At 45.6% G+C, this 12,529-nt stretch overlaps 1 protein-coding gene across 1 annotated transcript in view; it reads right to left on the minus strand.

The window, feature by feature from the left end:
• Positions 1-1,218: 1,218 nt before the first annotated feature.
• KCNQ2 (potassium voltage-gated channel subfamily Q member 2) overlaps positions 1,219-12,529 on the minus strand; it is a 118,581-nt gene continuing 107,270 nt past the window's right edge. The window contains exons 16-17 of the mRNA XM_056844640.1: positions 4,729-4,852; positions 1,219-1,941 (exon numbers count right to left, since the gene is read on the minus strand). Of these exons, the coding sequence (XP_056700618.1) occupies positions 1,219-1,941; positions 4,729-4,852 (847 nt within the window). The remainder of the gene's footprint in view (positions 1,942-4,728; positions 4,853-12,529) is intronic.

Here is a 12,529-nt window from a genome sequence, read left to right on the forward strand (position 1 = left end):
GGCTCGAGAAAGACGAGGAGTTGTCAAATGATAAGTATAAGCGGGCAAACGGCAACGTGGTGGTATTCTGAAAAACTGAGATGAACAAATGCGGCGAGCACGAAAGAGCACTCTTTCTGCATCTGTCTCTCTTGTCAAACTTTCACATGTGGGGCTATCGCAGCACGTGATGAAGGAAAAGAGCCCTTCTAAAAGCGCACTCTAGAAATGTGGGTAAGAAACAGCTGAACAACATAGCGGGCACATCTTATTGCGCCACGGTGCTCAGAAATGTTCTTAAATTTGAGTAAATCCTGGTTTCCAAAATCCCCTCTCTTACACAGCAGGTGTGGGGGACTTTTCTCCAGGGGAGTGTGGTGTCTCCCACATTATTTAACAGTATTCCAAAGAGTGCAAAAAAGATTGAAACATCTGGGCATGCATATCAAGAACTGTCAGATGCCAACCTGCAGATGCTTCTTTAAGAAAAACACACACACATAGGTAATTATGTCAAACCAGCTTTGCATTCCAGAGGATTTCTCAGCTTTTGCGCTTGAGGGCTCCGGTTAAAGCTGCGGCCTTATCCCCAATCCAACCCAACAAAACCATTTTCTTTCTTCCATCGTTTCTCACAATGTGCACCATTTGGACATCACACATGCTTTGTACGACCCTTGCTGGATTGTGTTCCGCACATGGAAGATCCTACTGCAAATTTCTTTGTAACTTTTAAACCACCGTGCGCCTAAGATCCGGTTTTCCCCTCCCCCTACGTGACCATTAGGACATGTTTCCTCGATAGCACGCCAGCATGTTCTTGCACATGTTCAATCTCAGTGCCTCTACCTATTTTTCGTAAGAAACAGTTAACTCGCCAATAACTCAACCACTCTCTAATGATGCCTGTGCCTCGTTCATGTAAAAGATTACCAAGCATCACAGTTACCTACCCTGGCGTACGATAACCGTGTCACCTATCGATTTTTAGAAACATAGTACAAAAGAAATCCAGAGATTTCAAGGCTTCAGAATATTCACTACGGCATCCTCTTTGTAGAGAACAGGCGTAGCGTCAGCTTCTCCACCCCCACCCCCCCAAGAGTCATCTGGGACGAAACAGCCGCGACTTCTGCATCGCCGAACGTTAAGTTCTCAATCTCTTGAAGGTGTTCAGTGTGTGGACAGCACAGCCGTCCCTCCCTCTTGACATTGGATTCAGATGGCTTTCCAATGGCTTCACTGCCTAGGAGTGGACCATCCCATGTCACTGAATGGTCCCTCACCCGTTGCTGACCTTGGCGGAGGCCCGCAGGGGGTGCAGAGGTCAGAATCCGTATCTGACTCCCCTTCTGCAATGTAGGGTCTGATTTTGGCCACCGCCGTGTAGCAACCATTGTTGAGGACGTCCAAATTTTCTTTGGACTGGGAAATGCTGAATCCGCTGAAGGAACGCTCGAGTTCCTCATGATCGACGGATGGGATAGAAATGGAGGTGTCGCTGTCCCTCAGGGCACTCTCGGGGTGTTTTGCAGTAATGTCTTCGTTCCTTCCATACTCTGCACTAGCCCGGTTCCCACCACTGTAGGCTGACAAGGAACGCTCGTGCGAAGGGGGTGGTGGGATTCTCACCAAAGAACCAGGATCACCGACTGGTGAGGAGCCATGGCTTTGCCGTTGGTAAGACTGCCATGAAGTGGAAGGGGGGCACGAATTGTTTGGCACCGTCGTGGCTGGGGGCGCGGAGAAATTCTTCTGTCCCATGGAACTGGTGGAGCGAATTATCTTGATTATGCATCCATTTTTGTCAATGTGCTCTCGGCTGTCGTCTGGACTGTGGTAAGGGGGTGCCGGATCAGGTTCTTTGGACCCAAAGTAGGCTTCCGTTTCTGTTGGTGGAATCCCCATCCGTTGCATATAAATGTTGACCAAGAAGTCCAACTTCTTCTCCATGGACTGTACCTGGAAAAGGCCATACAGGTACCAGTGCATCATTACTCACAAAATTTCTACTTCAGATAGCTCTGGGTTCCCCTCCCACAACTTCATTTATAGATAGATAGATAGATAGATAGATAGATAGATAGATAGATAGAGAGAGAGAGAGAGAGAGAGAGAGAGAGAGAGAGAGATTGTAGAGAACAGGCGAGAATATATATTTAGTCCTTACCCCCAAAGAAAATGAAAAGTAACCGCATGCAACTGTTTTGACTTACACCCTTGTTACCCAGGCCTCTCCTAATTTGTTGATAAGCACCTCAGGGCAGATACCTGCCTTTGGTTTACTGTGCTCCTGCTGAAGATACTATTCAAATACTAACGACAAAATATGGTACTTGCAAGGTTTTGAAATAATTCTTTTCTTTGGTAAGGGCTGGGTGGAAATGGAAGGAAATTGGTTATGGGAAAAGCTAGATGAGAGAGTGGCTTATGGGAGGTATTACAGCCCCAGGAAATCTTACATATCCCATTTGGCTTCTGAAATTTCATTACATGTCACTAACAAATTTTCATTTTCCCCTCATATGATAAAGATTTCTGGAAACCAAGGAAGGAAGGAAGGAAGGAAGGAAGGAAGGAAGGAAGGAAGGAAGGAAGGAAGGAAGGAAGGAAGGAAGGAAGGAAGGAAGGAAGGAAGGAAGGAAGGAAGGAAGGAAGGAAGGAAGGAAGGGAGAGAGAGAGAGAGAGAGAGAGAGAGAGAGAGAGAGAGAGAGAGAGAAAGAGAGAAAGAGAGAAAGAAAGAAGGCATTTGGATTTCTGATCAATTTTCTGCCATATAATAGTGCAGACAGTAGTCCGATATATACTGACAGAACAAAGCAGGGGTAGGAATTCAAATATTTCTGACCCAAAATAGTGACTGAAATTCCCTGTTTTGTTTCAGATCAGACATACTTGAAATGAAGCAAGCACTCCTAAAATTTAAGGATTTCCAAGGTTTATCATCTCCCAAAATCTCAGGATTTCATTCGGGTTATTTCAGCCGTTTTGAGTACCTAGTACATCCGGCCAGATCTACCAAGACTCAACATTCCAGAACCCAAAAGAAATTTCGGAAATGGTACCACTGCTCCCAAAATTTTCACAAAACAATAACCATGCCCTTTCTGCAATAACAAAACAAAACTCGAATGAAAATGTTTTAATTGCACAAGTCTAGCCAAAATTATAACACAGACTTGAGTCTGTGAGTAAAACGCACTGGGAAGCGCCTCTTATGAAAACAAAATGGAGAACTTCCCAATGGATTTCTCTCATTATATTTACATCTCAGTGATTTCAATGAATTGCAATATTTCTTTTCAAGCTCTATTAAGCTGATATTTAATAGATGGGAAATCTGCAAACAATCTGCATTATCAACATTCCATACTCAAAGACATACAGAAATATGTCAAAAATCTTTATATAATGTTGATTGCTTAGACAGCTGAAGAAGGCTGTATGGCCGAAAGGCGTATGGTCAGAGTCTAACAGTGCAGTTACTCCAGTCTAAGCCCATTGAAATGAATGGGCTTAGACAAGAGTAACTCTCCTTAGGAATTAACTGTAATTGTGTGATTTTATGTCTTACTGTGTTATATGAGCATGTCAATTTGGTAGGGATTTACAGGGCCCAGTGTGTTATATGTGGTATTAGATTTTATCCTGAAATAAATATATACATATTTTGTACTTACATAATTTTTAGCGTGTATACCGTATTTTTCACTCCATAGGACGCACCTTTCCATAAGACGCACCTAGTTTTTAGAGGAGGAAAACAAGAGCCTCCCAGCTGGCGGGGCGCACAGAGCCAGCTGGGCGGGTGCGCGTCCGGACAGCGCGAGCCGGCGTTCCCCGCCCCGACGGCCAGCTGGGAGGCGTGCGGGGCGCACAGAGCCGGCTGGGCACGTGGGCGTCGGGACGGTGCGAGCCAGCGTTCCCCGCCCCGATGGCCAGCTGGGAGGCGGGCAGGGCCGCACAGAGCCAGGTGGACACATGAGCCGGCTCGCTCTGTGCGGCCCCGCCCACCTCCCAGCTGGCCGTCGGGGCAGGGAACGCTGGCTCGCGCCGTCCCGACGTACATGCGCCCAGCCAGCATTCGCTCCATAAGACGCATGGACATTTCCCCTCACTTTTGAGGAGGAAAAAAGTGCGTCTTATGGAGCGAAAAATACGGTAACCTTTGGCCTTGGATGTTTGTTTATTTTTTCTTGGACCTTTTGGGTACTTAATTATGTTGTTTAGGGTTAATTTTGTTCCCTTTGTTGTTGGGTCGTCCTTTTTCCTGCTGCCTTCAACATTTCCTGGCATGATTGTCTTTACCAATTAGTCTTGTCTTCTCATATTTTGTGACCAAAGTACCGATAGCCTCAGTTATATAATTTTCACTTCCAGCAAGAGTACAGGCTTGATTTGATCAAGAACCCACTGATTTGTCTTTCTGGTTGTCCATGGTATCCGTAAAACTCTCCTCCAACACCACATTTCAAATGAAATGGGTGACCTACCTAACAGGATCGCTGTGAAGACAAACTGGGGAGGGGGGACCACATGGTCACTCTGAGTTCCTTGGAGAAAGGGCAGGATAAAAAGGCACAGAAATAACCTGGGCATGCACCTTGAATGCACTAGAAAAAATAGCATGTTATTGAATAAACAGAGGAAATAATAATCCCAGAAGCTCTTCTATGGATGCTAAGAATGACATCAGACATGGTACATTGACAGAAGCTGAACATTATGGCTTAGAAATTCTGCACATACCTGCTTTTCCACCTTCCCAAGTCGGCCCATCATACTTGGATCCTCAGGAAGCTCCCCTTCAGCTGGCCCTTTGGTCCGGTCCTTATCTGTCATCGATGGCCCTCGACCGACAATCTGGTCAACTCTACCGGAAGTGCAAACCCCGCCCCAGAAAAAGCCATGAAGTTAGTGAGCGGTGTCAAGGGGGCAGAACACTGGTCTAGACTTACTCCTCGGCAGACAAAGCAACTCTCTGCCCCACAGCCGAGAACTATCAGAGTTATTCCTACCAATCGAAGTGAGACAGCTAAATATAAACTCGGATGCAAACACATCTCTCTGCATCTGTAAGCGATCTTGGTTCAAGAGACACCACTTGGGTTTCTATCGATATCATCTGGCACATTATGAAGGGTAAACTTGCCCCTTGGGAAGAATCTGACGTCAAGTTTGTTCTAATTCCCAAATTAGACAATGGCTTCCGAATCAGTTTCTCCATATATTTCATGCGGATGGTATTTCCGATCTTCTAAGCCTATCAAATGTCCTGACCTAGATGGCTCAGGCTAGCCCGATCTCACTGGATCTTGGAAGCTAAGCAGGGTCAGCCCTGATTAGTCCTTGGATGGGAGACCACCAAGAAGTCCACACTACACAGAGGCAGGTAATAGCAAAGCCCTTCTGTTCGTCTCTTGCCTTGAAAACCCTACAGGGTTGCCAGAAGTCAGCCGCTACTTGACAGCACTCTCCACCACCAAGTGGAAAAATCAGAGGTTTCCATTTTACCAGGTCTGAACTTACCATCTCACTAAAATTTGGTTATGGGTTCCAGGGGATGAGAGCTGAGTTTCAAAAAACCCTTCATCCAGGGACTTACAAAAAACTATTTTTTTTTATTTCTACAATCCAGATGTCTTTAACTGATTAACTGTGTGTGTGTGTGTGTGTTAAGTGCCGTCAAGCAGCTTCTGACTCATGACTATATATGTACATATGATGCTACGTTACACTGAATCAGATTGTTGGTCCATCAATGTCAGTATTGTCTACTCAAGACTGCAGTGATTCTCCAGGGTCTCAGGTAGAGGTCCATCAGTGTGGCATAGTGGTGGAGGGCGGTGGAGTCTAATCTGGAGAACCAGGTTTGATTCCCCCACTCCTCCACGAGTGACAGACTCTAATCTGGTGAACTGGGTTGGTTTCCCCACTCCTGCACACAAAGCCTGCTGGGTGAACTTGGGCTAGCCACAGTTTTCTCCAACCTCTCTCAGTCCCACCTACTCCACCAGGTGTCTGTTGTAGGGAGAGTAAGGGAAGGCAATTATTAGCTGGTTTCTTCTTAAAGGTAGAGAAAATCAGGGTAAAAAACCCAACTCTTCTTCTACCACATTGCCCACCACCTCATTCTTTTAACTGGAGATGCCAGGGATTGAACCTGGGACCTTCTGCATGCAAAGCAGATGCTCTACCACTGAGCCATGGCCTCCTCCCTGAAATCTACATCAAGAGCGACTCATCTATCTCGGACCCCTGGCCAATTTTACTCTTGCATAGTGTGCCAGAAGCACCTAAAGTGATGCCAAGAACAACAGCCACAATGGTCACACCCAAAAAGACATTGAGTCTGTCAATCTGTCGGAAATCAAGTCAGTTGTCTGGAGCGGAACAAACACAATGTTTCTTATGCAGTTCTGCAGTGTCGGCAAGAGGTCCATGCACAAGGAGATGGATGAGAGAAGTTATGAGTCTGGATGCAGACAAAGGGAGGAGGGGAAAGGAAGGATTCACAAGACGCAAGGCTGTCCAAGCACTTTGCAAAATTAAAAGTGCTGCTATCAGACGAACCATCGGAACAAAAACCGTAAGCCACGGAAAGGGTCGAGACACAAGGGTATTTCCAATGATACAGCTACCTGAGTGTCCTTTGTTTGGCAACGGGAAGGGTTTAGAGTCCCTCTCGGAATCTGTGTTATAGTGAGTGTTGAAACGCGGAGGCTGCCAACAATCAGAAGGAGATAATCCCTCGGTTCACATAACTTTGGGCTGGCTGCTCCGCACACGGACATCAGACGGCTCCATCCATAAATTGCTCTCTCCCGTTCACATGCACAAACCTCGATTTTGTACGAGAGACACATCTTCTGAGCAGAGCCTCCACGTACTCAGACATCGGACATGGAGAACTCAGAAAGGGTGTTATTCCGGCCCTTTGCATGAGTTACAATGAACACATGCATAAGGAAGAAGCTATTGAGCGATCCGGCCTTGAGTTTCATGCCCTAGGGAACCACAGCTGGGATAGTTTTGGGAACAGGTGAAACTAATGAGGAGGCAGGAAGTCGAGGTGGGCGGTTAAGTGGAAAAGAGGAGGTTGTTTTAGGGGGGACGGGTTTTTTTTTTCCGGGTTCTTGGGCTTTTGCTACAGGGACTGGCAGTAAGAACAAATAGGACCAGTTCTGCTTTGTAAGTAGCGCAGCTCTTTAGTCGCTTTGAGTTTGTTAATTTTCCTTTTTTAATTCCCGGTGATGGTGTGACAGTTCACTTTTCTTTCGCTCTCTCTGAAACCAATAAACTTCGTTGTATTATTTAAGCAAAGGTGTGAGGCTAGTGTGTGCGTGGCTCTTCCCTGCCCAGAAACAAACCACAAGGCTGGAGCAGTAAAGCCTGAGTATTAGGAGATTACTGGCCCAAAACAAAATAGGTCCAGGTCTCTCTCTCTTGCTTGTCACGTTGAGGGGAGACTAGAACCTTACAACATGTACAATCCATGTACACTTGATTTTTCTTTTTACATTTCCTGAATAACTCTCCTATTACGTTCAACATACATAGAGGCGAATGGGTGATTTCAACCCCACCCAGATTCCGGTAACAGGCACCAGGTTTCATTTGTCAAGTGAATGAACACTGGCTCATGCTTTTGCGCACATGTACACATGTACTTGCAGAACGCATGTGCGTTCACTGTAATATGTGAACAGGGTGGTGGAGGGATGGAGACACCAGTCCTCCACAACAAAAAGACCTGGTAAGAGGTATGAGCCAGGACGTTCCCCATTTCATACCTGTTTAGTGGATGACCAGAATTATACTAGTGCAGAGGTGTCAAACTCAATTGTTATGAGGGCCGGTTATGCCACTTGGTCGGGCTGGGCCATGCCTCACCAGCCCAGATCGAGAATGCGGGGGGTGGCTGGCCAAATAAGAGCTCTCAAGGGGCCAGATCTGGCTCACGGGCCTTATGTTGACATCCCTGCACTAGTGAATTGCGACAATCACCGATGATCGATCTTGCAGCTGATCGATCTTGCATTCTCCACGTTTTGGACATTCACTACAACGTATGGGTTTTGTTTTAAATATTCATGGGGGGTGTCACAGGTTATGTTCTTTTGTGGGAAAACCACTGTCTAGCGCTCTTTCCTAGGCAAAGCAGTTAGCCACAGGGCATGCATCTAAACCAGTCAGAAGATCGATCAGTTCCTTTGGTGTGGAGAAAACAGAGGAAGGACCTTTTGGGCGGGGGGGGGGGGGCTGAAATGTAACACACGTCTTATGTCGGTGTATAGATAAACGTTTGCTTTAAAGCGCCACCACTAATCAATGGAATCCATGGGACCTGCCTCTATGATAGTTTAGTCTGGGGTGGGGAAAGCGAGAACCATTTGTAACGATGACTTTCCTTCTTTGAAAGGGAAGGGAAAGAAAAAGTAGAAATTCTCGGTTCAGCCAGAGCATGGCTTTCTTTCATGCTTCATGATGCTCCATGCGTCCAGAAGCATGCAAAGAGGTGTGTAGGTCAGTTCAACCTCTGGCCAGAAGCAAATAGCAAAGATCGACAGCCCAAATGCAGGGGAGGGAGGGAGGGAGGGAGGGAGGGAGGGAGGGAGGGAGAGAGAGAGAGAGAGAGAGAGAGAGAGAGAGAGAGAGAGAGAGAGAGAGAGAGAGAGAGAGAGAGAGAGAGAGAGAGAAGGCTTTTTTTTTTTTTTGAAAAAAATGAACCATTTGGGAAATAATATTCAGTTGCCTTTTAAGCACAATTCAGACACGGGTGCCAACCCCCTTCTTCCACGTCACATGACTGGCTGCAGTCCCTTGGACGAGCAATGATTTTGCTAAGTTGCGTCTGGTTAGAATTGCAAATGGCAAGTGTGACAGTCTGAACACACCTGAACAACCAAACGGCCTGTCTGGATGTTATCTTGTGGTACGCTCGTCCTGGGACCACACTTCTTCCAAATGTTTACTTGAAAGACCCCATACCGGAGGGGAAATATCCCTGTGTGTGGAAATCTAAGCCATTAAGATGAGGACTGGGGTACAATTCTTCTCTCTGATAAACTAACTTCCCAAGGGCAGAGAGGTTTTGACATGGAGGAACGGTCAGAGACTCAACCCTTTAAAGCCTTACACGGTCTGGGACCTTCGTATCTGCGGGACCACCTCTCCTGGAATCTTCCTCGGAGGACTCTTCGTTCAACTAATACCAACCTTTTGGCGGTCCCCAGCCCGAGGAAGGTCCGGCAGGCCTCGACCACGCCTGATGGAATAGCCTCTCTAGTGAGACCAGGGCCCTGCGGGACCTCAAGGAGTGCCACAGGGCCTGTAAAACAGAGCTATTCTGCCAGGCTTATGGTTGAGGCCAGCTACGGGTTCCTATATATGATTGCTGGCCTCCCTAACCCTCACCGCTGCACTATTAAGTTCCATCTGCTCGCCTAGCTGTAATTTACACTTAGAGGCGCTTAAGTAATTTTAGGTTATTTGGTTTATATAATTTTATAAAGGTAAAAGGTAAAGGTCCCCTGTGCAAGCACCGGGTCATTCTTGACCCATGGGGTGATGTCACATCTCGACATTTTCTAGGCAGACTTTGTTTACGGGGTGGTTTGCCAGTGCCCTCCCCAGTCATCTTCCCTTTACCCCCAGCAAGCTGGGTACTCCTTTTACCGACCTCGGAAGGATGGAAGGCTGAGTCAACCTTGAGCCGGCTACCTGAAACCAACTTCCGTCGGGATCGAACTCAGGTCATGAGCAGAACTTTGGATTGCAACACTGGTTTTATTGACTCAATGGGATATTATTCCCCTGTGAGCAGCTCTGAGCTTGGTCTTGGCTTCAAACAGCGGGGTATTAAATTGAAATAATAAATAAATCTCCTTACCTAGATATAACAGCCACTGGCTATCCATCAACCACTTCACACTTTAAAAAGGGGAAATGAAGTTTAATTTTTCCTTCACGCTATTTAGAGAAAAGTTGCCACATCTCTCACGCGACTGAACTATCTATTTGACAGCAGATAACACAATATCCGCTTCTCAGAAAATGTCTTTAGCTGTTTTATCTAGGGAGTGATGTATTTATTTCATGCAATATTATTTTGTGGACGTGCTAAAACAATGTGGGCTAGGGAATCTATTTGATGGTGCTTGCACAGGGGACCTTTGGTGATTTGGTGCTTGCACAGGGGACCTTTACCTTTTACCTTTATAAGTGGACATTTTCGTTCTTCTGCGGTAATTTTATTGTATCACCCTTGTGTCTCAGCTGAGTCTGGGGCATTACATCTCTAGGGCATTACATCTCGCCAATAAGAAAGCTCGTCTGAACTTATGAATTTCTAACCAGCAGAAATAGCCTGGCTAGGGGAAAGTTCTGTTGAAGGGTATCTGGAGTTTGGATTCAAATCGATGCTTTTTTCCAATTCCAGAATTTTGGGACCACTATTTTAACAGGAGAAACAATGTGACATTTTGGTGCGACTGTTTTTAAAGATAATGGCACCAAATAGTCCTCCCTTTAATCTAAGGACCCCCTGTATTTCAAGCAGAATGGACACAGGGGTTCTGTTTACAGACCCTCGAAGTAGGTGACCTCAGCACTCTCCTCCCCACTGTTTCCTTAGGGGGCAAATTGGCAGTGGCCTAGCAGGAGATTGCTGGCCACCCGTGTTTAAAGAAAAATTCCTGGCTGCATCTGGTTTCTTTACCTATTCTTACAGTGACTGACTGACAATTTTTAAAAATTACCTTTCCATTGAAAACTGCAACTCTTACAGAAAACCACCCTCCTCCCATGCGCTGCAATCTCTGAAAACAGTTTGAACTTTTCATTAAAAATAAGAGCCCAAGTGTATATGACTGCATGTGATGAATCAATCATCCAATTGCTATGAGACATGTCTTCACACTGGGTGTCCTCTGCAGGGATCACCATAAATGCTAACATTATTTAAGGAATTCCTGTTGCGCGGGGTCTCTCATTCCTTTGAAAATGTCATCCAGCTCAAAGCGGGCAGCTCTGGCGAGCCTTAAGAATTCCTTCTCTGGGGCTTGTTCTCAAAGGCGACTGGCTGGAAGAACTCCTGATCCCTTGCAAGGAAGCTATTGGAAGGGAGAAATGATGTTGCCCAGGAAAGCAGGAGTATCAAAGAAAAACAAGACACCAGCTGCTGCTGCTGATGACGGTAAGCACCTGAACACAAGAAACACAGATTTTTTTCAGGGAGCAGGGTGTTTTTTCCTAATGCCTAAGAACTCCAGATTTGTGTTTACCAATCTGGAAATCATAGTAATGACCTGAGACAGTGGTTTTCATGTATATTTTCAGTTTGGGAATTTCAGGATGCGCACCCCTACATTTGAGCACTGGGAAAGAGGAGGAAATCATGTAGTTCTTTGGATCCTGGCAGGAATGAATGTAATCTTGCATGGCTACAGAATTTATATTCATAAGGACTACTGCAATAATTTCAGATTCCCCTGAAGAAGCCCCTTGGGCGAACTGCATAGGGAATTTTTATTCAGAGTAATAAAAAATATTTTTACCTATTTGGAACCATTGGCCATGGCCTTATTTTTATTTCCTGTAGTCTTGCATGGATGTCCAGAGCAATTGCCTCTTTGGCACTAATCTGCACTGGATTTCACCAAATTTAAAAAGTACTACATTTATCATTAAGCCACCCCGGCCAAGCCGTACCTGTAACACTTTCTTTATAGGGCTACAGTTCCCTACATAACAATTCAAGGTGGTGAGCTCTCCTTCCCTGGAGGTTTTTAAGCAGAGGCTAGATGGCCATCTGTCAGCAATGCTGATTCTATGACCTTAGGCAGATCATGAGAGGGAAGGCATCTTGGCCATCTTCTGGGCATGGAGGAGGGGTCACTGGGGGTATGGGGGAAGGTAGTTGTGAATGTCCTGCATTGTGCAGGGGGTTGGACTAGATGACCTTGGTGGTCCCTTCCAACTCTATGATTCTAGTGTATTTTGAGTGGCAAACCTGAGTTTGCTACTGTATAATATGTGAAAAGACCCTTTAGTGATCTTCCTCAGGTTAACAAAACTGTGAAGTATTCTGCATTTTAAGCTTTATATGTAAAATCTTAATAATTGGCCGCATTCCAGACCACATTCCACTCCCTAAATAGCATTTTTAAGTCTTATTGATTTTCATGTGCTTAACTCTGACCTGCTGAAATCAATAGCACTTAAAGTCACTTTACTCTGGCTGGATCACACCACTTCTTTGTATTTCATGCTGGCAAATATTTAACATGCAGTTACCCTGTTCTAGGGAACAGGTTGAAGTCTAAGTGAATGAACAACAGATCAATAAAAGAAATCTTTTTTATGCCTATGAAATTTGTTACCCACCCAAAAATTCCATCTCCCTGAACTCAGAAGGTAAGTTAACATCTCCCACAGTATGGGTGGTACCTGCCTAGTAGCACATTTTACAGTGTGTGAATTCAGTAAACATGAGACAAAGCAGGATGGGCAAACGGATAATACAGTGCAATCCTAAAGAGAGTTACTC

This window comes from Euleptes europaea, chromosome 2 (assembly GCF_029931775.1).
Source record: "Euleptes europaea isolate rEulEur1 chromosome 2, rEulEur1.hap1, whole genome shotgun sequence".
Taxonomy (NCBI): domain Eukaryota; kingdom Metazoa; phylum Chordata; class Lepidosauria; order Squamata; family Sphaerodactylidae; genus Euleptes; species Euleptes europaea.